Source organism: Dendropsophus ebraccatus, chromosome 4 (assembly GCF_027789765.1).
Source record: "Dendropsophus ebraccatus isolate aDenEbr1 chromosome 4, aDenEbr1.pat, whole genome shotgun sequence".
NCBI classification, from domain to species: domain Eukaryota; kingdom Metazoa; phylum Chordata; class Amphibia; order Anura; family Hylidae; genus Dendropsophus; species Dendropsophus ebraccatus.
Window position 1 is genome coordinate 35,151,909 of NC_091457.1, and position 27,401 is coordinate 35,179,309.

Sequence of the window (27,401 nt, forward strand, 5' to 3'; positions counted from 1 at the left end):
ATATAAATAAAACATATAAAAATAAATAAATAGATAAACATATAATATACCGTAGCGTGCGTAATTGTCCGATCTATTAAAATATAACAAGCGTCATTGCAAACGGTAAACGGCGTACACGAAAAGAGGGAAAAAAGTGCGCGGATTACCGATTTTATGTTACATTATATATATAAAAAAATTAATAAAAAGTGATCAAAACGTCCGATCTTCACAAATATGGTATTAATAAAAACTAGAGATCATGGCGGAAAAAATGACACCCCAAACAGCCCCGTAGGTGAAAAAATAAAACCGTTATAAGCGTCACAATAGTCCCATTTTATTTATAATTAATTGCCAAAAAAAAGGATTTCATTTAAAAAAAATATATAACATTAGAGAATCTGCGTAAACCTGCATATGGTTGTGTTCGTACTGACCTATAGAGTAATGGTATCATGTCGCTTTTACCATATAGTGCATTACGTAGACACAGGAACCCCCCAAACGTTACCATATTGCATTCTTTTTTGCGATTTCACCAATTTATATCTTCATAAATAATATATTTGGGATTCCATCATACATGTTATGGTAAAATGAATGACGCCATTACACAGTACAACTATTCCTGTAACAAATAAGCCCTTACATGGCCTGTAGATAAAAAACTGAGAGTGCTGGAGCTCTTAGAAGGGAAGGAGGGAAAAACGGAAACACTAAGATCAAAATTTGCGCGGTCCACTGGGTCATTTTGGGCCTGGTCCTCAAAGGGTTAAAGAGTCACTGTCGTATTTTTTTTTTTGCAGAAATCAATAGTCCAGGCGATTTTAAGAAACTTTGTAATTGGGTTTATTAGCCAAATCTGCCATTATCTGCATGTAAAAAGCCTTTTCCCAGGTCCCCCCCTCCTTCCTCTTTTTCATCCACTCTGAAAAATCTGAAAATTGTGACTTGTTGCAGGAGACGTACCCTGTCTGTTCTAGGGAGAGGGGAGGGGGGAGGAGGAAGGAGGGACTTCAGACTGCTTTTTCATGATAAAAATGCATTTTTCGGATAATAAACCCAATTACAAAGTTTCTTAAAATCGCCTGGACTATTGATTTCTGCAAAAAAAAAATTTCACGACAGTGACACTTTAAGGGTAGCTTCACCATCACCGTATCACTGCGTATTTATCGCTGCGTTTTTATCGCTGCATGTTTGGTGCAATTTTTACATGCGAGTTTTGATTTTCACATCATTTTCATGTGAAAATCAAAACTCGCATGTAAAAATCGCACCAAACACGCAGCGATAAATACACAGCGTTAAATACGCAGCGATACGGTACACGTACCGGTTCCGCAGCGGATTTCTTGCTGCGAGTTTGCAGTGAAATCTGCTGCGGATCCATGTAGTGTGAAGATCTGTGGGGGTAACATATCCGCAGCGGAATATTTATTCCACTGCAGATATGTAAGCCGGCCCCTTTAAACCCCCCACATCCCGCCGGCTGCAGCCCCCGGCCCAGAGCATACATTATCTGCTCGACGCCATGGCTGTGTGAGGCTCTGGGAGCCTCACACACATCTGCGGCGTCGAGCAGGTAATGTATGCTCTGGGCCGGGGGCTGCGGGCGGTGGGATGCGGGAGGTTAAAGGGGTTGGGTCACATACTGGCAGCAGAATGAAAATTCCGCAGTGGGTATGTGACCCATTCACTTCACACCACCAGGATCTGCAGCAGATTTCTCTGCAAACTCGCAGCGTGAAATTTGCTGAGGATCTAGTACGTGTGAGGCTACCCTAACAGTAAATTTGTCTCTCATGTGGATTCAGTCACACACTGACTTATTTCCTGCTAACCATCTAATAACAGTTGATTTTATACTATATACAAATCTGCCATTGAAATAACTGAGTTTTATCAGGTGGCTTTTACAGTATATTGATTTGCTTTCTTATGCTATTTCTTTATAGGATTCCATTAGGGCCATACTTGCCAACTCTGAAAATTTACAACCTTTTTCTACAAAGAATTTCATAATTTTTCCCTGTATCCTTTAAATGATATTGAACATTTAATAATATATTGTAGCTATTGTATTCTTTTTACTATATGGATCAGCATGATATCAGGCAACATCAAAAGTTTTACCATATCCACAGGATAGGGGATAACAAGCACATTGGAACAGATTGGCAACTGCTAGGCCACTAAATAAATGAAGTGCAGCACATGTGCATGATCTGTGCTTCATTCACACTCTACAGTGTTGCTAAATATTGATGAGCACTGTGTAATTGGACTCTACATATCATTTTGTTATCCACTATCCTGTGGATAGGGAATGATGTTTTTTAACAGAAATTGTTATAAAAGGGATTATCCGGTTAGGGAAAATATATATTGAATCATCCCCTTCCTGAAGACTAACAATTCATTACATACGTGTCATTATCTTATCTGTCTCCTTTCCCCAGTTCTGAGCTGCTGTTTTCTGCTAAAGACACAGAAAGCTGTATCTGAGCTTTTCACTGTCTTTCCCTCCTCCCTTCTGAGACGGTTCATGTAAACAGCATCTATGGGCCGGCTATTTATACACTGTGTGAAACTGGGAGGGTAATCTAAGGTCAAGTTACTTGTGACCTTGAGGCGTCGTGGCGTCATGAGGTAGGACGCCGGACCTCGTCCTCGACTCCTCCCTCCTCTCCCTCCGTGACTTCGTGATGATGGTGGAAGCGTCGCCTGCCGTGGCGCGGCCGGAGAGACTCCGGAACTGCCCGAAGCAAAGGGCTCTCTTGCCCCCGCCTCTCTCCGATTCCGAATGGAGCCGAGTATCGCCGAAGCATCCGGAGCTCAGGCCCCCTGCATGGTGGGCTCGGCGGCTGCCTGTTGTGCCGCAGGACCGTGGAGCACCACCGTCGGCGATAGTAAGGACTGGTGACGACTCGTTGCCGAGTCTAGAGCACTGCCGTCCTGCCGACCAGTTCCTCTGGCGCTCTGGGAGGGAGCGATTCTATGGGTCCAGATCGGACAGGCATTCTCTCTGGACACTTCTGGTAAGAGAAAGGGTATAAATAGGCCCCCAGATGCAGATGGTCAGCGGTGGCGGGGTATGGAGGAAAGCCAGCTGAACGCCTTTGACTAAGAACGTGCAACTATCATTATTATTTGGTCACTCCTCTTGGTTCCCTCTGCATAATAAGGTAACTGTTTTTTGTGCATATGATGTTGAACTCTGTGCTTTATACTGGACCCATAAAAGCGGATCTGAGGTGATATACAGAGGGCCAGAGGGAGGACTGAAGTGTGGAGATATGAACTGATTGTTTCTGCTTGGCTTGCTCTTTAAAGCTATTTTAAATTTGGCTCCTCTCAGGTACAGCGCTGACATATGTAAAAGCACCCACTGGCTGGGGTGAAGTAAAGTTTGGCGGCAGTGTTTCTCCATACAAGAGATAAGTTGGAAGTGGATTTTTTATACTGAAACTCCTGAGGTAAAAGAACCAATGTGTGATATACTAATGGGGCGATTAGGACTGTAATAGTAAGCTTGGAGTACTGTGGGTAATAACCCTGGCTCTTAGGGAAAGACAAACATGGCTAAAATGCATCCCTCTTTGTCCCTAGTTGGTGACTGTCGCCGGGCAATCACGGGTACACTCTATTCATGGCTCCTAAGGCGCAGCCAAGGAAATCTGGAGGTTTTACACCGGCTAAAAGTAATGGGAGAGCAACGAAAATGGATAAATATTTAAAGTCTCCGGTGGGTGCGGCTAAAACTAGAAATACTCAGCAAAATATGGCAGTTAATACGGAGGCAGAGTGTCCTGGCTCACGTTACTCTGTGTTACATGACACTGACAATGGAGAGGAGGAGGAGGAGCCTGTTGTGCAAGGGTCTCCAGCGGTACTACAATCTATCCTATCTAAAGTGCAATCATGTGGAAAATCTCTGATAGAGCTTACGGCTAATGTGGGAACTTTGACTACAGATGTCACATTTATAAGAGAAGATCTAAATAAAATCAGAGAGAAAGTAAGCTCTCTGGAACAGACTGTCCCAGCTATGCAGAAGGATATTGGGGAGATAAGGAGGGTTGCTAAAAGCCATGAAAAACAAATTAAAGATTTGAGAGCCAAGGTCACTGACCTAGAGGACAGATCTAGAAGGTCTAATATTCGTGTAGTTGGCCTCCCTGAAGGGGCAGAAGTAAATGACCCTGTGAAATTCTGTCAAGAATGGATTGGTGAAACTTTTCCTAAGGATACGTTGTCAGAACTGTTTAAGTTAGAAAGGGCACATAGGATTCCCTTGAAGCCTCTTCCACCGGGTAGTCTGCCAAGAACTATGATCATTAAGGCATTGTGCTCAGGGGATCGGGATAGTATTTTAAGGGCAGCCCGGCAGAGAAAGGATATTATGTTTAGTGGAAACCAGATTTTTTTCTTTCCAGATTACTCTAAGGAGACACAATTAAAAAGAAAATCGTTTAAAGATGTCAGGATTAAGCTACGCCAGGCGGATATTCCTTTCTCCCTGATCTTTCCTTCCAGGCTTAGAGTCTCTTTTAAGGATAAAGTTCTTTTTTTTGATACAGCATCGGAGGCTCTGGACTGGTTGGAGAGAGAAGGGATTAGTATGAATAATGAGGAGGGAGGGAGGGAGTGAGAGAGGAGAGGTATATACGATAGGTAAAGAGGGAGACCTGATATTGGCCCAGAGCCATGAAGGTTGACCAGTTGGGTTGGGGGGAGGGGGAGGGGGGAGGAGGGGAAAAGGGGGGAGGGAGGGAACCACGAGGAAGAGGGAGAGGATTTTTTTTTTTTTTTTTTTCTTTTTTTCCCCTTAAATGGAGTTAAGTAGAGTTAAGTTATTTTACTGGAATGTAAGGGGTATGGCGGACAAAATTAAGAGGTGTGCGATTTATGATTTAATTACTAGACAGTTACCGGCTATTATATGTCTGGGTGAGACTCATGGCACTTTAGAAACCAAGAATAGGATGCTTCGTAAGTGGGCTAGCCATGAGTTTCACGCAGTATTTACTAACTATTCGGCAGGAGTGTCAATATATATACACAAAAAAGTTCCTTTCAGATTGCTCCATAAGAAAATAGACAATAAAGGGCGCTTTATTTTTTTACATTGTGTAGTGTACAATACTGAGATGGTGTTAGCTGCTTTTTATATCCCTCCACCGTTTGCACGACAACCGATCATCGACCTAATTGAATATCTAATGATAAGACCAAACCTACCTGTTTTTGTTTGTGGGGACTTTAACGCAGTCATGAACTCATACGAAGATAGAAGGGGGAAAATGCAGAGAGTACAGGTGGGAGAGTCCCCATTGAATAGGGTCATGACGGAGGCTGGCCTGAAGGACGTTTGGAGATATTTATATGGTGATTCAGTGGCATTTTCTTGTTTTGGAACGTCCTCTGGGTCAGCCTCCAGAATTGACCTGATGTTCGGGAACGACCGGGCGCTGAGGTATATTTCTAAAATGTCATATGAGGTTAGGTCGGTATCCGACCACTCTCCGATGGTGGCAGTGATTGGAGGTCTTGCAGGGGGAAACGGGGGGAGGAGGCCCTTTAGGCTGAATCCGCATTGGTTGTCCTTACTAGATAATAAACAAGTTATAAAGGGAGAGATATTAATGTTTTGGGAACGTAATAAGGAGTCTACCAGGATAGGATATGTATGGGATGCCCTTAAGGCTTACCTTAGAGGGATTTATGTTAGGGATATTACTTATAAGAAGAAATCCTTCTATGCTAAAGAATTGGAACTTAAAGAAGCAGTAAGATCGGCAGAGGAGACTTTTGGTCTATCTCCAACATTGGAGAATGGAGGGAAAGTAGGGGAGACGCAAAAGTCCTTTGCGGACTACCTTAAGGAAAAAGCACAGCAGAAGATTTTTTTGGGGGGACAGAAATATTTTTCAGAAGGAGGGAAGCCGGGGAAATTGGTGGCAGGGATAATTAGGTCCCAAGAGGAAAAGAAATATATTCCTTCCCTAGTTAACAAAGAAGGTAATGTTGTGAATAACTCAATAGAAATGGAGAGTATAGTTTTTGATTTTTTTCAGATTTATATACATCTTCTGATACTCATCAGGGTCAGGAATATAAGAGCTATTTAAATTCTATCTCACTACCTAAAATCAGCGCAGCTAGGAAAGGGATGCTAAACAATCCGTTTACGGTGCAGGAAATTCTGGAAGCTATCAGGAGTTGTAGAGGCCAATCTGCCCCTGGAACGGATGGTCTCCCATCCGAATTATATAAGGAACACGCTGAGGTTCTAGCTCCCCTGTTGCATAAAATGTTTAATGAATCCTGTAAAGATGCCATCCTTCCACCCTCTATGTATGAAGCCAGCATATCACTGATTAGGAAGAAGAATAAAGATAGTAGCAGAATTGAGTCATATCACCCCATATCATTGCTAAATACAGACTATAAGATCATAGCTAAAATGCTAGCACTTAGGCTGGCAAAAGTTGCTCCTGAGCTGATTGGTGGAGAGCAAGCTGGATTTGTCCCGGGGAGATCTATATTTGATAATATTAGTAGAGTTTTTGCGAATGTTCAGTTAGAAACAGAGGCCCCCCACTCCATCCTGTCCTTAGATGCAATGAAGGCGTTTGATAGGGTGGAGTGGGGGTTCCTCTGGAAGGTTTTGGAGGCATTTGATTTGGGGGACAATTTTTAAGTTGGGTAAAACTGTTATACGAGACTCCTAGGGCGAGGGTGGCGGTAAATGAGGGGCATACTGGGTGGTTTAACCTTACCAGGGGGACTAGGCAGGGGTGCCCCCTTTCGCCGCTACTGTTTGCCTTTTATATGGAGCCTTTGGCAATGAAATTTAGGGAAATGGAAGAGCTGGAGGGGTTTGGTTTAGAAGGGGTAAAGGATAGATTTCTTTTTTATGCAGATGATGTGCTGGTTTTTCTGAGGGATTGGAGGGATGGCATCCCGAAAGTTATGGCTGTAATCGAGGAGTATGGACAATTTTCTGGGCTGAAAATTAATTGGGAGAAATCGTCCCTGCTGCCAATCGGAGAAGACATAACTGGGGTTTCTCTCCCCGTCGCGGTTTTGAAGCCGGGAGTAGCGTTAGAGTATTTGGGAATATTAATCCCCGCGCAGATTGCTAAATTCTCAGAGCTAAACTTACAGCCGTTGATGAAAAAAATCCGGAGTAAAATAGAGATATGGATTAAGATGCCTATATCTATAGCAGATCGGATTGCAATTATTAAAATGATTTTTTTACCGCAGGTATTATTTTTTCTTTATGCGTCCCCGATCTGGATTTCTAATGCATGGTTCCAAAAATTAATGAAAATGATGAATTTTTTTATTTGGGGTGGGAAGAAGCCAAAGTTAAAATATAGTACATGGACACAGAGAACGGGGGAAGGAGGGATAGGATTGCCGGATTTTCAAAAATACTTTTTGGCAGCAAAGGCACAAGATATTAAGCGAGGGCAGAAGTCGGCAGTGCTCAATTATATGTTGGGGTTAGGTAAAGGGGTGCACAAGGATGTAGTAGAAGCTGTTGAGGCTAACTTTGGGGGTAAAAGTTCACTTACACAATCAGATATGTATAGTAAAGTATGGGTAAGCATTAAGAGAATATGCAAAATAAAGGGAGGGTTAGGGTTCACCCCACTATGGCAAAATAGCAATCTGAAAGAGTTTTTTAAGATTACTGATACACAGTTCTGGAGACAGAAAGGGGTAAATTATCTATCACAGGTAGTAAGAGATGGTAAATTAATTACGTGGGAAGAATGTAAGAGGGATTGGGGGTTGTTAGACTCACAAGTATTTTGGTATGCACAAATTAAAAATGCTTTTACACATACAATAAATAAGGAATTGTGGAATATCACTGATCACAGTATAATTGAGTACATTAAAGAGTCAGGTACAGCTGGGAAGTTCCTAACCCCTTTATATAGAATGCTGATCAGAGAAACAGGAAAAGGGCAATTAGAGATGCTGAAAGATAAATGGGACTTACTTATTGGAGAAATCCATGGAGATAATTGGAGTACTATCATTGCTAATTCTGGTTTGGTTAGTTGTAATGAGCCCTATAGACTTATAGTACTAAAAATTTTGTATAGGGTTTATTTTACCCCTTTAAATGCAATGAAGAGAGGATACAGAAATAACTCAGAGTGTCCAAAATGTCTGAGGGAACAAGCTGACTTTATGCATCTATTATGGGACTGTGAAAAAGTCCAAATACTATGGAAAAAGGTTATGGCATATATGCGAGATGATCTGCAAATGGAGTCTGGGTCAGATCTTTCCCAAATACTATTGGGGGGATTCCCAAATGACGGAAAGGAGGGTTCCCTTAAAAATAAATTGTTCCTTTTGGTTAAGGTGATGATTGCTAGGAAGTGGGGAGGGACTGATTCTCCCAGTTTTGGGCAGTGGATGGAATTAGTAGATAAAATATGTAAATATGAATTAATGTTAGCTAAGAAGAACTCTGTAAAATCAGAAAGAAGATGTAGGAATATTTGGAGAAAATGGGATAACTGTGGGGGTAATTTTTGAAAGATAACTGATAAATGGACCTCCTCCTTTCCCTTGCTTTTTGGGTTTCCCCCTAGGTAAATTCTTGCAAATATTTATTTATTTATAGATATATAATTGGTGTTTAGCGGTTTTTTTTTGTTTGTTTTTTTTTGTGTGTGTGTTGCTTGTCTTTCTCTCTTCCTCGTGGGGTGGGTGGTAAGGTGGGGAGGGGGGAGGGGGGAAAGGGGGGGTGGGTTTATAAATGTATATAATGTGATTATTTTCTTACTGTCCTTCACAAATATGTTTGTGTGGTGGAGTGTTCTATTGGAAAAATAAAAGATTTAAATACAAAAGATGCAGGAGTATCCTGTCTCCCCCGCTACTCCTGCATCTTTAAATAAAGCGGATGGTCTGAATTGCAACTGAAAAAAAAAAAAAAAAAAGTTACTTGTGACCTTACTGTGATTAACCCTTCTGGCCTCACAGAGAGAAGAAACAGTGTGGGAACAGCTGGCCATGGACCTGTTTACATAAGTTCAGCCAGAAGGACGGATTGACCCTCCGCGATCACATTATGGGCCGAGTGGAGGAGGGGAAATCTGCTAGACCATCATGTATGGGTCTTTTTAGCAGCATTTAAATGCAGCTGTCTGTTTTGACTGCTGCATTTAAATGGTTAATTAGCCGAATATGGTGATCAGCCTGCGGCGGGTAATAGCTGCGGTCCCTGGCTGCTCGTTAATTCTGACACGTTAGCCTCATGGACTTTATTGGTGCTGTGTCTGAATAAGCGAGCGATCCGTTGCAATCAATTACTTTTGACATGCCTGATGACATACACCAGGGTTGTCAAACTCAGGTCCTCCAGCTGTTTCAGAACTACAATTCCCATCATGCCTGGACAGCCAAAGCTAGAGACTCCACGGACTCTTGTTTTGCATATTTAAATTTTTGGGGGCATCAGTGGAGACTATTAAGTACTCCATTGGAGTTTTTTTTTTACTGTTCTCCTTGAGTTCAGTGATTACTGTGTTTTGTTGGTTGATTTGTCATTGCCCCAACTAGCCAGAATCCTACTCCATACTGACGAGGGGCAAATACCCTGAAACGGCTGTCTGTGGATGGAAGCCTGCCTTCACAAGCCCTTGTCATGATTGCAATACTCGTACCTTGAGTTTGACATTGACAAAAAGGGGCCACCCTGGTATTTCCCTATTTATGTTCCAATACTCGCAACCGAGTGGGACTTAAGGGGCTATTTATTAGGGTGGTGTGGTGCTCTCCGCATCATGGAGGCACCCCCTGGCAACAGGCTAGAGATATCTGGCTATCCCGTGTTTTGAGACTCGCAACCGAGACTCCACGGACTCTTGTTTTGCATATTTAAATTTTGGGGGGCATCAGTGGAGACTCTTTATTGAGTACTCCATTGGAGTTTTTTTCACTGTTCTCCTTGAGTTCAGTGATTACTGTGTTTTGTTGGTTGATTTGTCATTGCCCCAACTAGCCAGAATCCTACTCCACACTGACGAGGGGCAAATGCCCTGAAACGGCTGTCTGTGGATGGAAGCCTGCCTTCACAAGCCCTTGCCATGATTGCAATACTCGTACCTTGAGTTTGACATTGCCAAAAGGGGCCACCCTGGTATTTCCCTTTATATGTTCCAATACTCGCAACCAAGTGGGACTTAAGGGGCTATTTATCAGGGCGGTGTGGTGCTCTCCCCATCATGGAGGCACCCCGTGGCACCAGGCTAGAGATATCTGGCTATCCCGTGTTTTGAGACTCGCAACCGAGACTCCACGGACTCTTGTTTTGCATATTTAAATTTTTGGGGGCATCAGTGGAGACTCTTTATTGAGTACTCCATTGGAGTTTTTTTCACTGTTCTCCTTGAGTTCAGTGATTACTGTGTTTTGCTGGACAGCCAAAGCTAAAGCTTTGGCTGTCCAGGCATGATGGAAATTGTAGTTTTGTAACAGCTGGAGGGCCTGAGTTTGACACTTGTAACATAGACAAACAAATAATGGTCAGCACATCCAATGCCACTATTCACACTGTGCAGTTGCACACTGCTATGGTTAAAATACAGAAAAGGGCGCGCAGCCAATGCCAAGATATATAAATATAGATATTTAGAAATGCAAAACTGCTTCAGAAAAAAATTCTCAGCATACCATTAGCTGGATCCTTCATGGCCAGTGTGTAGGCTTAAAACAACTGCAGTGGTCTATTCCTGGTCACCAGCCCAGCCTGAAGCACTGGAGGTGGGCCGGCTGGCCCCCAATTGGAGGAAACCCCTCCCCTCTGTAAAGCGGCTTTTTTGAATTTTTTGGATATTGATTCCAAAGGGATGTCCCCAAAATGACGCAGAGGATTAAGATAAGAAAGTTACCCTCATCCTCAGCACCCTGTGCGGTATAGGGACATATCAGCAGGAGGCTTCTAACTTGCTGATAGTTTTCTTTAAATAGAATATCTGATAAAAAACAGATTGACCAGAACTCATGTCATGAAGTTATAGATTGTGTTTCTTACTTTGTAACACTTCTTTTTCTTTGACTTCTATACCCCAGACAAGAGTAAATGGGACAGTGCTTCTCGTCTAAGGTTTAAACATGGACAAAAATTACTCCAACCATTTCCATATGTGTTCACAATATATGTTGAGCCTTACACTTTAGTTTCTGGTAAGTGTTTACAGTACTGTAAAATACATATTATGTAAGCTTATTACACAGTATTCATAAATGAACACTTATCTACAAGCAACTGATTTAACAAACTTTGTGATGTGTTAGGTTGTCTCCAAAGTGACAACAACCCTGGTGATTATGTCGGTATATCATTGTTTAAGAAGGTCCTCCATTGATCAGTGCTGCAGCAGGCTTACAATGGTTTGACACACAATCATCTTCAGCAGTCAGTCACCACTTCTTCTTGTGACAAGTTACTATTAACTTAATGGGGGAGATTTATCAAAGGGTGTAAAATTTAGACTGGTGCCCCTTTTTCCTTTCACCAGAGCTGGAAGCTGAGCTGTGATTGGTTACTGTGGCCAGTTTGCACCAGTCTAAATTTTACACCCTTTGATAAATCTCTACCAATGTGTGCAACAGAAGAGTGTAAGGAAAGCTTTAAATGGAATTTCTCAGCACCCAGGCCCTTTTAATTACTATGACAACACCATCTTTTCTAGTCCCGGTAGAAATCTGCATACTATACTCGGCCGGGTCACAGAACGGCCTTTGTTATATGTTGTGTGAACATAGCCTTATGGTTTATTCTGAGGATATACAATGAATGTGAAAGGTAGGAATAACCTTTAAACATCATAGGCTATTGTTCATCCTGATTTCCTATACTTTTATTTACCACTGCAGATTCTTGTGTTGACAGCACCAGTGAGCAGGAAAGTCAGGTATTTCCATATTGAATCATTATCTTCCTAGTAAATCAAAAGTTTCAATAGACTATCAATAGAGTTATCAATAGTATTTTTAGATGTCTAGGTGTAAACGTTAGTAGCTTACATGGCATTTATGGTATATTATTTTGTTTTCTTAGACCACCTCATGACCTACATACAATACTGTGCAAAAGTTTTAGGCAGGCTCTGGACAAATGCAAAGTAAGGCCACACACTGGTTCGCACACAGTTTTTAAAAATTTAAATAATAGACATTATTTGATATTCAAAACAATGGCAGTTGTTTTCAGTCTTTAATGATTTCAATTGAAGTCAATGGAAACAATGGATGTTAGTAGGGATGGTCCGAACCGAGTTCGGTTCGGGTTCGTACGAACCCTCGGTAATGATTCCCGCTGTCTGCCCGCTCCGTGCAGCGGGCGGATCCAGCGGGAGGACCACCTTGAAAACTGGGATACAGCCATAGCCATAGGCTATAGATGACTGGACCCTATAGCAAACTTTTGATTGCCCCCCCTTCCTGACTGACCACTAAGCCGTCAAGTGTAGTCATAGCTGCATAACTGCAAGCACTCGTCAGGAGTGCTTGCAGTAAAGGGACATCTGCAGAACCCAGTAGGCCACCTAGTGTTGCAGATGATGACGGCTCAGGGGGCCCATTGTACTGCAGGAGCGGGTCACTGGCCCCATGATATGGCGGGCCCTATAGCAGCTGCTATGGCTGCTACAGTGGTAGTTACGCCCTTGAAAATAGCTCAAAACACCTAATTACTTGCTTTGAGCACTATATTGACATATGGGTAGGCTATTTAACCCCTAGACGACCCTGCACATACAGTCACGTCATGGATGTCTGTCACCAGACGACCCTGGGCGTAACTGTACGTCCAGGGTGTTTCTGCTATGAAGCGAGCTCTAGAGCGGAGCGAGCTTCATAGGAGGTGGGGGCCGGCACCTCACCATTAATGACAGGCTGCAGCGATCATGCTGCAGTGTGTCATTAACTCCTTAAACGCCGCGATTGTTTAAGTATACGTGGCGTTTAAGTGTAAGTGACTTACTGATCGGGAGTTACCGATCGGGCCCCCCCAGTGTGACTGCAGGGGTCCCGATCGTTGAAATGGACCTCCGGAGGTCTCTTACCTTCCTCTGTGCGGTCCCATCGGCGATCTGCTCACTGAGCCTGCACAGGCAGGCTTAATGAGCAGATCGCCTATCACACTGATCAATGCTATGCCTATGGCATAGCAATGATTAGTGTAGAAATCAAACTAATGTATGTAAAAGTCCCCCTAAGGGACTTAAAATGTGTTAAAAAGAAAGTTAAAATCACTAATACACTACCCCTTTTTTTTTTTTTTTATAAATAATTTTAAAAAAGCGTGTAGAGTTCTACCTATTTTCACAACCAGCCGGGTTAAAAACCAAGCAACAACAGCCTAGTAACACCAGGGTGGAAAGGGCCATTGTTTTTGGCCCTCTCCAGCCTTAATATTACCAGCCTGCTGCCACCCAGTCCAGGAGTGCCAATTGTGACACTCCGGGACCACTGGCACCCCGCTCTTCCCAGTACATTGGGTACTGGGGTAATAATGGGGGGGTTAGTGTTAGCCATTTTATACCGGCTAACACTAAGCCCCGACTTAGTATTGGATTCCGTATATTAGACAGCTTCCCCTACTAAGTCTATATAGTAAAGAAATAAAGGCAAGACACAAGTGAAAAATATTTTTTATTCAAATAAAAACACCCCCACACCCCTTGTTGACCGTTTTATAAAAAAAAAAAATCTAAATGTTTCTTCTAATGTTGCTATTGTGATAAAAAAAATAGCATCATTAGAAGAAACATTTGCTATTTTAATTAAAGTAAAGTATTAATTATTACATTGAGCTTTATTATCGGCAATAGAAATTGCTGGCATTAATAGAGCTTCCTGTAATAGTTAATATTTAATAATAAAACACATTTTCATTCTAATAAAGTTATTTTCGTTGTTCAATAGCCTAATTAAAACAAATACATACTTTTGCAATTAAATATACTGTAAATAAATAAATATATATATACATTTATTTATATACCGTATTTATTTTTTTGTTAACAGTATATTTAATTGCAAAAGCATGGATTCATTTTAATTAAGCTATTGAACAACAAAAATATCTTTTTTAGAACGAAGCTTTGTTTTAATAATTAAATATTAACTATTACAGGGATCGGCATTATTGCTGGCAATTGCTAATTGCCGCTAATACCGTGCCTTGTAAAATACTGCTTCCCTGCTTTCCCAGATGCATTCCAGAGGTGTTTGCATCACTTTCTAAAGAGGTCTTGGACTTGGTGACCTCCGATTCGTTGAATCTTGGTTTCCAGGTCCCAAGGATTTTTCTCCCATAGACTATAATGGGATTCGATATTCGACCGAATAGTCGAATATCGGGAGCTATTTGGGTCGAATCTAATCGAATTGAATATTTCACTATTGGCTTATCTCTACCCCTTACATGGCCCTGTAAATAAAAAAAAATGAAAGTGCTAGAGCTCTTAGAAGGGGAGGAGGAAAAAAGGAAAACACTAAGATCAAAATTTGTTCACTGGGTCATTTTGGGCCTGGTCCTCAAAGGGTTAACAATACAAAAAAAAAAAAAAAAAAAAAAGATTATGGGTGGAATACCCCTTTAAAGATTGTCTACTCAAAGTTTGCAGTTACATAGTTTAAGAAAATCTGGGCAATAATGTTAATGGGTTTTTTTAACAGTTAACAATATGCAAAGTGAGTGAACAGAAGAGAAAACAAAATCAGATCATTACTGACCTGCAGAACAGCATCAATTCTTATAGGTACTTACACACAGTTTTTGAAGTATCTCAGCAGAGGTTGTTGCAGACATCTTGGAGAACTAACCCCATACCTTCTATGGATGTAGGCTTGCTTAAAGGGAACCAATCACTGGAAAAAAGCATATAGAGCTTTTGAAATGTGCTGTTAGAGCACACAGCACACTTGCCACACGTGTTTCCATAGCCTCCCTGCCTCCCCCCTGTAAGCCGCAAAGTAACTTTATAAAACTGGCGCCCTGTATGCTAATTACCTGAGGTAGTCACCTGGGCGGTGTTCGGCTAGCAGGTAGTCACGGTCCCCTGGGCGTTCTTCCGCTGTAATCACGCCCCTCTGGGCGTGATTCAAATGGCAGAGTGGCTGTGGCGTCACTCGGGAGCGCGCCGTGCCCAACGTCGGCGCGCTTACGTACTGATGCCGGACGCCGCCGCACGTGCGCAGTGCAGCCGCTTCCATTCCGGTTGGACTGCGCCTGTGCAGAATAGCCTCGAACTCCGGCTAACAGGCTATTCGAGGCTATTCTGCACAGGCGCAGTACCGCCGGAATGGAAGCGGCTGCACTGCGCATGTGCGGCGGCGTCCGGCATCAGAATGTCACAGCTACTCGGCCATTTGAATCACGCCCAGAGGGGCGTGATTACAGCGGTAGAACGCCCAGGGGACAGTGACTACCTGCTAGCCGAACACCGCCCAGGTGACTACCTCAGGTAATTAGCATACAGGGCGCCAGTTTTATAAAGTTACTTTGCGGCTTACACAGGGAAGGCACGGAGGCTATGGAAACACGTGTGGCAAGTGTGCTGTGTGCTCTAACAGCACATTTCAAAAGCTCTATATGCGTTTTTCCGGTGATTGGTTCCCTTTAAAGCCTCCTGTTATATTATTCCAGACAGACTCAATTACCCAGAGTTATTAAGAATGTCTTAGATAGTTGTCTATAGTTTTTTTCTTTAGTCATTTATTAAAGGGGTACCATGGCAAAAATAATTTCTTTAAAATCAACTGGTTTCATTAAGTTATATAGATTTGTAATGTATTTCTATTTAACCCCTTCAAGACCAAGCCTATTTGCACCTAAAAGACCAGGCTCATTTTTCAAAATCTGACCTGTCTCACTTTATGCGCTTATAGCTCAGTGATGCTTTGACGTATGCTAGCGATTCTGAGACAGTTTTTTCGTCACATATGGCACTTTATATTAGTGGCAAAATTTGGTCACTACTTTGTGTGTTTTTTGTGAAAAACATCAAAATATCATGAAAAATAAAAATAATTAGCATTTTATGAACTTTGAAATTCTCTGCTTCTAAAAAAAGAAAGTCGTATCACATAAATTAGTTACTAAGTCACATTACCGATATGTCCTCTTTATTATGGCTTCATTTCATAAACATATTTTACTTATTTAGGGTGTTACGGGGCTTAGAAATTTATCAGCAAATTACCACATTTTCGTGAAAGTTTCTAAAACTGATTTTTTTTAGGGACCAGTTCTTTTTTTAAGTTCATTTAGGAGGTTTGTATACTGGAAACCCCCATAAGTGACCCCATTTTGGAAACTGCACACCTTAAAGAATTAATCTATGGGTATAATGAGCATTTTAACCCTACAGGGGCTGGAGGAAAGTATTCACCATTAGGCCGTAAAAAAATGAAAAATTTAAATTTTCCAATAATATATACGTTTAGATTAAAGTTTCTCATTTTCAAAAGGAACATGAGAGAAAAAGCACCCCAAAATGTGTAATGCAGGTTCTCTTGAGTACTACCGTACCCCATATGTGGGCGTAAGCCACTGTATGGGCACACAGCAGGGCTCAGAAGGAAGGAAGCGCCAATTAGCTTTGCCATTGCAGATTTTGCTAAAGAAGTTTCCGAGCGCCAGGTGCATTTGTGTAATGCCTGGAGTAGTGGATCCACTGGACCGTCACCAGCGATGGCACTAACCTCACCAGGGAGCGGAGTCTAAGGGGCCGCTGGTTTTCACCAGAGCCCGCCCCAAGGCGGGATGGACTTGCTGCGGCAGGCGACCCCCAGGTCGCTACCCCTGGCTTGGTTGCTGGTGACGGCAGGCGAGGCGTGGCAGGAGCAGTAGGCAGGAGATCGTGCAGGCAGAGGACAGAAGGCGTGCTCGCAGGTGGCGGACAGGACTCAGGAACAATGGGAAGGCAGCGGGCAAGGATAGGGACAAGGACTAAGGACAGGAACCAGGGACAAGGACTAAGGTCAGGAACAACAGGGAGCTGGGCCAAATGCTATGGGAAGCATGTAGAGGCTCCAACCCAAGGGACAGGGCATGCTGGGATTTATAGGGGAGTGATTGGTGCAACTAACCAATTAAGGGCGGACTGGCCCTTTAAATCTGAGACAGCCGGCGCGCGCGCGCCCTAGGAGGCGGGGACGCGCGCGCCGGCCGACACAGACCGAGACAGGAACGGAGGAGAGGTGAGGCGCCCCAGGGGCCGAACTAGCAGCAGCGCCGGGTCCCTACACAAGGACCCCGGCGGCTGCATGGGACAGGAGGCGGTCGCGGCGGCGACCCGGAACGCGGGTAGCCGCCGCGGCCGTGACAATTTGCAGAGCCCTTGTAGTGTCAGCAGAGAGAAAACCCCCCATAAGTCACCCCATTTTGGAAAGTGCACCCCTCTAAGAATTCATCTTGGGGTAGGATGAGCATTTTGACCCCACAGGTGTTAGAGAAAAGTATTCAAAATTAGACAGTAAAAATGAAAAACTTCTAATTTTTCCAATAATATGTTCGTTTAGTTTGAAATTTCTCAATTTCACGAGGAACAAGAGAAAAAAGTACCCCAAAATTTGTAACACAGGTTCTCCTGAGTAAAAAGGTACCTCATGTGCATGGGCACACAGCGGGGCTCAGAAGGAAAGGAGCGCCAATTAGCTTTTTCAATGCAGATTTTGATTAAGAAGTTTCTGAGCGCCAGGTGTGTTTGCAGTGCCCCTGTAGTGCCAGCGGAGTAAAATCTCGCCAAAAGTCACCCAATTTTGCAAAGTGCACCCGTCAATGAATTCATTTTGGGGTGTGATGAGCATTTTGACCCCACAGGTATTAGAGGAAAGTATTCAAAAGTAGAGAGTAAAAATGAAAAACTCGAATTTTTCCAATAATATGTTTCTTTAGTTTGAAATCTCTTAATTTCACGAGGAACAGGAGAGAAAATTCACCCCAATATCTGTAACACAGGTTCTCCTGAGTAGAACGGTACCCCATATGTAGGCATAAACCCCTGTATGGGCACACAGCAGGGCTCAGAAGGGAAGGAGCTTCAATTAGCATTTTACGTGCAAATTTTTCTAAAGAAGTTTCTGAGCGCCAGGTACGTTTGCAGCGCCCCTATAGTGTCTACAGAATAGAACCCCCCCAAAAGTCACCCCATTTTGGAAAGTACACCCCTCAAAGAATTCATCTTGGGGTAGGATGAGCATTTTGGCCCCACAGGTAAAGTATTCAAAATTTGCCAGTAAAAATAAAAAAACTTTAATTTTTCCAATAATATGTTGGTTTAGTTTGAAATTTCTAAATTTCACAAGGAACAGGAGAAAAAATGTACCCCAAAATCTGTAATGCATGTTCTGAGTACAAAGGTACCCCATATTTGGGCCTAAACCACTGTATGGGCACACAGCAGGGCTCAGAAGGGAAGGAGCGCCAATTTGCTGGAGCAAAACCGCAGCTAGTAATAGTTATTAGAATAGCGCAGTTACTAAAATAAAATTAAAAAATGAGATTACAGGTAATGTGGGGTGCTAACGGACAGTTTGGGGTGGTTATGGGTAATCTGGAGGTGGTTACGGGCAGTCTGAGGTGGTTCCGGGTAATCTGGAGGTGGTTATGGGCAACCTGGGGTGGTTACAGGTAATCTGGGGTGGATACGGTCAACATTGGGTGGTCACGGGCAGTCTGGGGTGGTTACGGCAACCTGGGGTGGTTACAGGCAACCTGGGGTGGTTACGGGCAACGTGGGGTGGATACGAACAACCTGCTGTGGTTACAGACAATCTAGGGTGGTTACAGCGACCTGCTGTGGTTACGGGCAACGTGGGGTGGTTAAAGACAATCTGGGGTGGTTACGGACAATCTGGTATGGTTACGGACAATCTAGGGTGGTTACGGACAATCTGGTATGGTTATGGACAATCTGGGGTGGTTGCAGACAATCTGGGGTGGTTACATAGTAACATAGTAACATATTAACATAGTAAATAAGGTTGAAAGAAGACAAGAGTCCATCAGGTTCAACCTAGGTGAATCCTACTGTGTTGATCCAGGAAGGCGAAAAACCCCTATGGGGCAGAAGACAACCGCCCCACCACAGGGAGAAACTCCCCCCCCCCCCCCCCCCCGACTGCAATGGCAACCAGAACAATCCTCGGATCAACGTATCACCAGAAATCTAATGCCCATAACTTGTAATATTATATTGTTCAAGAAAAGTATCAAGGCCTCCCTTGAACTTATTTAATGAATCGGCCATGACAACCTCATGTGGCAGAGAGTTCCACAGTCTTACCGCTCGTACAGTAAAGAACCCGCGTCGATGCTGATGATGAAATCTTCTTTCCTCTAGACGTAGAGGATGCCCCCTTGTCATTGTTACAGACCTAGGAGTAAAAAGACCACTACAAAGATCTCTGTACTGTCCATTCATATATTTTATAGGTGAAGAACATTTTGGGATTTGTTTTACTTTCTGTGGCTATCCTTCTTTCTGTTGCTATTTTTGCTTCTTTTATTTGCGTTTTACACATTCTATTCTTCTGTCTATAGTTGCTCAATACTTCCCCACTACCTTCTTGTTTTAGTAGTCTGAATGCTTGTTTCTTATCATTTATTGCACCCCTTACAGCTGTAGTTAACCACATTGGATTTCTCTTATTTCTACTACGTTTATTCCCATATGGTATGTGTCGTTCACACGATTTACCCCGGATGCTCTTAAATATGTCCCATTTCTCTTGTGTACTTTTATTTCTGAAGGCATTGTCCCAGTCTATGTTCCCAAGGTCCTCTCTTAGTTTTTGGAAATTAGCCTTCCTGAAATTTAATGTTTTTGTAGCCCCTCTACTAATAATTTTATTGAAGGATAATTGAAAACTTACTATGTTATGGTCACTATTACCTAGGTGACCCCCCCACCTCTATTTTTGATATTCTGTCGGGCCTATTGGTTAAGATTAAGTCCAGGAGTGCCCCCCTCTTGTTGGTTCCTGCACTAGTTGGGAAAGGTAATTATATTTTACTATTTCCAAAAACACGCTTCCCTTCCTGGAGCTGCAGGTTTCTGCTTTCCAGTTGATAATTGGGTAGTTAAAGTCCCCCATAATAATGACTTCCCCCTGCTTCGCTGCCACATCTATTTGTCTTATAAGAAGATTTTCTGATTCTTCCACTATACTTGGATGTTTATAACTCACTCCTATAAGAATTTTATTATTCTTCGTCCCTCCCCTTATTTCTACCCAAAGAGACTCCACATTATCATCACATATATCCTCCCGCAGAATAGGCTAAAGGCATGATTTAACATATAGACAGACCCCTCCCCCTTTCTTATTTTTACGGTCATTTCTGAATAGACTATAACCCTGGATATTAACGGCCCAGTCATAACTCTCATCCAGCCATGTCTCGCTTATCCCCACTATATCATATTTCTCTTCAACCAGTATGAGTTCTAATTCCTCAGCTTTATTAGTGAGGCTTAGAGCATTAGTATACATACATGTAATATATTTGTCCATATTCCCTTTCCTTTTATCACTAGTGACTATTCTAACCCCTCCCGCCGCTCCACCCCCAGTTCCATAATCTAGGCCCAGCTCTCCATCTACTTTGTCTTTACTTCCCTAGTTTAAACACTCCCCCAACCTCTTAGCCATCTTCTCCCCCAGCACGGCTGCACCCTCCCCATTGAGATGCAGCCTGTCCCTACCGTAGAGCCTGTAACCGACCGAGAAGTCGGCCCAGTTCTCCATGAACCCAAACCCCTCTATCCTACACCAGCTCTTGAGCCACTTATTTACCTCCCTAATCTCCCGCTGTCTCTCAGGTGTGGCTCGTGGTACAGGTAATATTTCGGAAAATATCACCTTGGAGGTCCTAGTTTTAAGCTTCCTGCCTAAGTCCCTGAAATCGTTTTTAAGGACCCGCCACCTACCTCTAACTTTATCATTGGTGCCAATGTGCACCATGACTGCTGGGTCATCGCCAGCCCCTCCCAGTAATCTGTCAGCCCGATCCGTGATGTGACGAACTCGAGAGCCAGGAAGGCAACACACTGTTCGACGATCCCGGTCTTTGTGACAGATTGCCCTGTCTGTCCCCCTAATAATTGAGTCCCCCACTACCAGTACCTGCCTGGCCTGCCCTGAACTCCTGTTTCCCACCTTACTGGAGCAGACACCCCCCTGGCTTTCAGAGGCAGTGTCCTGCTGCAGCAATGCCACCCCTAAATCAACATCCCCCTCATCCGCCAATTTGGCAAACTTGTTGGGGTGTGCCAGATCAGGACTGGCCTCCCTCACACTCTTCCCTCTACCCCTTTTTCTAACTGTGACCCAACTAGCTGCCTCTTCCTCCTGTACCTCCATGCTATCACTCTCTCCCCCATCTACCCCTTGGAGCGCTTGCTCAGTGAGCACCAGACCCCTTTCCAGTTTGCTAATGCATCTTAATCGTTGCAGCTGCTCATTTAGATCCAGGATCTGGGCTTCCAAACCAGCAACATGCACACATCTCCCACAATGGTATGCACCCTCGATCGGTTGATCAAGGATTGCATACATCGCACAAGATGTACATTGGGCCGCATTGTCAAACATGGCGCTCATTTATATGGGGATATTATGTAGAAAGAAAGAAAAAACAAACAAGCAACAAAAGCAAACAATGTGTTCAAAAGCAAATAAACAATTAGTTTTCCTCTAAAACTCCCCGAATCTAAAGTCCCAGAATATTAAAGTCCCACACTTGAGACAAAAACACACTTCAGATCAAAAACTCTGAAGTGCTTATAGGTAATCGGAGGTGGATACCTGTAATCTGGCGTGGTTACGGGCAATCTGGAGGGGGTCATTGGCAATCTGGTGCAGTGGTCAGAGGCAAGGTGCAGTGGTCAGAGGCAAGGTGCGGTGGTCAGAGGCAAGGTGCGGTGGTCAGAGGCGACGTGTGGTGGTCAGAGGCAAGGTGCGGTGGTCAGAGGCAAGGTGCGGTGGTCAGAGGCGACGTGCGGTGGTCAGAGGCGACGTGCGGTGGTCAGAGGCAACCTGCGGTGGTTGCGTGCAATCTGGGGGGTTACATGTAATCTAGCATGATTACGGGCAACCTGGGGTGGTTATGCGCAACCTGCGGTGATTACGGGCAACCTGGAGGGGTTACAGACAATCTAGAATTGTTACGGATAGACTGAAGTGCTTATAGGTAATCTGGGGTGGGTACATGTAATTTGGGGTGGTTACAGGCAATTTGGGGTGATTACGGACAACCTGGGGTGGTTACGGGCAACCTGCGGTGGTTACAGACAATCTGGGGTGGTTACGGACAATCTGGTGTGGTTACGGACAATCTGGGGTGGTTACGGACAATCTGGTATGGTTATGGACAATCTGGGGTGGTTACAGACAATCTGGGGTGGTTACGGATAAACTGAAGTGCTTATAGGTAATCTGAGGTGGATACCTGTAATCTGGCATGGTTACGGGCAATCTGGAGGGGGTCATTGGCAATTTGGTCTCCAGAAGAAAATGTACTCGGCACTACTGCTTAGGCTTGGCCCGCTATTGTAACTCACACTAGACACTTTAAATGCATCCTATATGGGGGTGCTCTGATCATGCGAAGTCCAAATCTGATACAGTACAAAGAGTAAAGGAATCGGCACTCACCCAGGATGTAAAATCTTCTTTATTGTAGTAATATCTCCATAAAAAAAAATGCAGGGAGAGGGAGCTTGGCAATCAGGTCACAGCAATGGCGGATTATAATGTAGGCGGTTTGGGCGGCCGCCCGGGGCCCGAGGCTCCGGGGGGGCCCATGCCTTGCCGCCCACATTATAATGCCGCCCGGGAGGCCCCCTCGCCACTGCACTCTTGTGACCGCAAGCATTGTTTCTGGGGGCGCACGTACCGGAAGTCAGGGCCCAGGCGGCACTAGGAGCTGTGTGATGCGCGCGCTGCCGGGGAGAGGACGGGACACCCCCGGCAGCCGCGCATCAGCCGGAGACTGCAGACGGAGAGAGGATCGACGGGGGAACGCAGGGTAGGTGAGTTGTATTTTGTTATTTGTGTGTTATTTACTGACTGGGGGGGCTTCTATAAAGGGGAGAAGAGGGGGACCAGCTATAAGGGGGGGGGGGGGAAGAGGGGGACCAGCTATAAGGGGGGGGGGGAGAGGGGGACCAGCTATAAGGGGGGGGGGGGGAAAGGGGGGAAAGAGGGGGACCAGCTATAAGGGGGGGGGGGAAGAGGGGGACCAGCTATAAGGGGGGGGGGGAAAGAGGGGGACCAGCTATAAGGGGGGGGGAAGAGGGGGACCAGCTATAAGGGGGGGGGAGAGGGGGACCAGCTATAAGGGGGGAAAGGAGGACCAGCTATAAGAGGGAAGAGGGGGAGAGGGAAGAGGAAGACCATCTATAAGGGGGGAAAGAGGGGGACCATCTATAAGGGGGGGAAGAGGGGGACCATCTATAAGGGGGAAAGAGGGGGACCATCTATAAGAGGGGGAAGAGGGGGACCATCTATAAAAGGGGAAAGAGGGGGACCATCTATAAAGGGGGAAAGAGGGGGACCATCTATAAGGGAGGGGGAGGGGGACCAGCTATAAGGGGGGAAAGAGGGGGACCATCTATAAGGGGGGAAGAGGGGGACCATCTATAAAGGGGGGAAAGAGGGGGACCATGTATAGAGGGGGAAAGAGGGGGACCATCTATAAGGGGGGAAAGAGGGGGACCATCTATACGGGGGAAAGAGGGGGACAATCTATAGAGGGGGAAAGAGGGGGACCATCTATAAGGGAGGGGGAGGGGGACCAGCTATAAGGGGGGAAAGAGGGGGACCATCTATAAGGGGGGAAAGAGGGGGACCATCTATAAGGGGGGAAAGAGGGGGACCATCTTTAAGGGGGAAAGAGGGGGACCAGCTATAAGGGGGGAAAGGAGGACCAGCTATAAGGGGGGAGAGGGAAGAGGGGGACCATCTATAAGGGGGGAAAGAGGGGGACCATCTATAAGGGGGAAAGAGGGGGACCATCTATAAGGGAGGGGGAGGGGGACCAGCTATAAGGGGGGAAAGAGGGGGACCATCTATAAGGGGGGAAAGAGGGGGACCATCTATAAGGGGGGAAAGAGGGGGACCATCTATAAGGGGGAAAGAGGGGGACCAGCTATAAGGGGGGAAAGGAGGACCAGCTATAAGGGGGGAGAGGGAAGAGGGGGACCATCTATAAGGGGGGAAAGAGGGGGACCATCTATAAGGGGGGAAAAGGGGGACCATCTATAAGGGGGAAAGAGGGGGACCATCTATAGGGGGGGAAAGAGGGAGACCATCTATAAGGGGGAAAGAGGGGGACCATCTATAAGGGGGAAAGAGGGGGCCATCTATAGGGGGGGAAAGAGGGAGACCATCTATAAAGGGGGACTATCTCCTATAGGATTAGCACCCTCCTCTCCTGACATCCTCTGTGCTGCTGGGAGCTCCCCTATAGATCAGCACCCTCCTCTCCTGACATCCTCTGTGCTGCTGGGACCTCTCCTATAAGATCAGCACCCTCTTCTCCTGACATCCTCTGTGCTGCTTGGACCTCTCCTATAAGATCAGCACCCTCTTCTCCTGACATCCTCTGTGCTGCTGTGACCTTGGGGGGGGGGGCAACATCAGGGGACCAGGTGAGGTGGCGATATGTTTATTGGGGGCAGTGGAGGTGGGGTGGGCAATGCTTACTGGGGGTAGCAGCAAGGGACCAAACATTATGTTTATTGGGGCCAGCAGGGAGGGGAGGCAGGCAGGCAGTGTTTATTGGGGACAGTGTGTGTGGGGGGGGGGAGGCGCAGTAGCAGATTATAATGTGGGCGAATTGACTGGGGGGGGGGGGCCCAGGTTGGGTGGACAGCCCGGGGCCCAGGGTACATTTAATCCGCCACTGGGTCACAGCGACGCACGTTTCGTGTTCAGCTGAACACTTCCTCTAGCTGGTGATTGACAGCATCATGTTACACATCACATGACTATATACTCCACTCCTGGGTGACGTACAAAGCACAATACATGTAACTTCGCAAAACATTAAAAACATTAAAGGAACACGTGTAGCTCGTTTCTATCGTTCAAGCCTAGTGGACCTAGCGCTTCAAAATAGGATATGAGGTATGCTTCTCTTTGTAACAATTTAAGGTGTCTGTCTCCACCCTCCTTGGAGAACCCAATTCTCTCTAAGCCAGCAAACCGTAGAGCATTACGATCCCCACTGTGTACTTCTCTCAAACACTATGAATATGTCTTTTACAGGAAACTTTGGTGATCAGAGCCTGGAATTCTTGGATGTAATGGTGAGGATTGAACAAAGTAAAATAATAACTGAGGGTTACAGAAAACCCACCACTAGTAACACCTTATTTCATTTTAAGAGTTCATATCCACTGACAGTAAAGAAGGCCATACCTTATGGACAGCTTCTAAGACTCAAGAGATTGAATAGCCAACCAGAAGGATATCAGAAGCAAGCAAAAGAACTGCTTACTAGGTTAGAAGAAAGAGAGTACCCCAAAAACGTCTTAGATAAAGCCTATATGAGAGCAGAAAAGAAAGATAGAGTACAACTAATGAAAGGAAGAAAAAGAGAAAGGGATGAGAAAATAGACAGGTTTTGTTTTTCTTTTGAAAATACACCCATGAATAATGCTATAAAAAACGCTATCAGCAAATATTGGTATATTTTACAAAGTGATACAGCACTCAAAGAAAAAACCAGTGTAAGACCTATTGTTACATATAAACGTAATTACACAATAGCAGATAAGTTGAAAAGTCAGAGTAGTGCAGAGAGACAAGAAACATGGCTAGAAAAAGGTTCACCAAAAGGTAACAAGAAATGCCACAATTGCACACACTGTAATAAATTCATTTCTGCTAATTATCTAAAGATCGGGAGTAAAGAGTGACGAGTGAAAGAATTAATCACATGTAGAAGTACTTATGTAGTATACGTTTTGTTTTGTCCTTGTCAGTACTATTACATCGGCAAAACAAAAAGGCAATTAAACAAACGTTTTAGGGAACACTGCCACTCATTAGTTACTGGTAAAGGGTCCATGAGAATGATAACCCACATGAGAGAAGTACACAGTGGGGATCGTAATGCTCTACGGTTTGCTGGCTTAGAGAGAATTGGGTTCTCCAAGGAGGGTGGAGACAGACACCTTAAATTGTTACAAAGAGAAGCATACCTCATATCCTATTTTGAAGCGCTAGGTCCACTAGGCTTGAACGATAGAAACGAGCTACACGTGTTCCTTTAATGTTTTTAATGTTTTGCGAAGTTACATGTATTGTGCTTTGTACGTCACCCAGGGATGGAGTTATAGTCATGTGATGTGTAACATGATGCTGTCAATCGCCAGCTAGAGGAAGTGTTCAGCTGAACACGAAACGTGCGTCGCTGTGACCTGATTGCCAAGCTCCCTCTCCCTGCGTTTTTTTTAATGGAGATATTACTACAATAAAGAAGATTTTACATCCTGGGTGAGTGCCAATTCCTTTACTCTTTGTACTGTATCATTGGCAATTTGGCGACGTGTGGTGGTCAGAGGCAAGGTGCGGTGGTCAGAGGCAAGGTGCGGTGGTCAAAGGCGACGTGCGGTGGTCAGAGACGACTTGTGGTGGTCAGAGGCGACGTGTGGTGGTCAGAGGCAACCTGCGGTGGTTGCGTGTAATCTGGGGGGTTACATGTAATCTGGCATGGGGGGGTTACAGACAATCTAGAATTGTTACGGATAGACTGAAGTGCTTATAGGTAATCTGGGGTGGGTACATGTAATTTGGGGGGGTTACAGGCAATTTGGGGTGATTACGGACAATCTGGAGGGGGTCACTGGCAACGTGCGGTGGTTACAGGCAACGTGCGGTGGTTACGGGCAACGTGCGGTGGTTACGGGCAACGTGCTGTTGTTACGTGCAATCTGACATGATTACGGACAACCTGGGGTGGTTACGGGCAACCTGCGGTGGTTACGGGTAATCTGGGGGGGGGGGGGGGGGGGTTAGGGGTAATTTCGGAGTAAACTGCAATTATTACTATAATAAAAAGTGTGTGTTTTATTTTTTTGTATGTTTTTCACTTTTTGCACTTTTACACATTTATTTTCACTATATTACTATGATTACTGTGATATTTTCTATCACAGTAATCATAGTTCAGTGACAGAGACCAAATTGGTCTCTGTCACTTTAAATTTTCAGAGATGGCTGGTTCTGAGACGCATGCGCACATCAGAACCAGCCAGGATGCCGAAGAGGAAGGACCTCCCAGGATCAGGTGAGTATATGGGGAAGGGGGGGGGGTGACTGGGGGACGGGGGTGACTGGGGTCCCCGATC

General features: G+C 44.7%; 1 protein-coding gene across 3 annotated transcripts in view; it reads left to right on the plus strand.

Moving 5' to 3' along the window:
- The window catches only part of MAJIN (membrane anchored junction protein), a 45,957-nt gene that overhangs the window by 12,602 nt on the left and 5,954 nt on the right, over positions 1–27,401 (plus strand). For all 3 annotated transcript variants that reach the window (XM_069968291.1, XM_069968290.1, XM_069968292.1), the window contains 3 exons: positions 1,944–2,019; positions 11,098–11,211; positions 11,905–11,942. In XM_069968291.1, the coding sequence (XP_069824392.1) occupies positions 1,944–2,019; positions 11,098–11,211; positions 11,905–11,942 (228 nt within the window). The remainder of the gene's footprint in view (positions 1–1,943; positions 2,020–11,097; positions 11,212–11,904; positions 11,943–27,401) is intronic.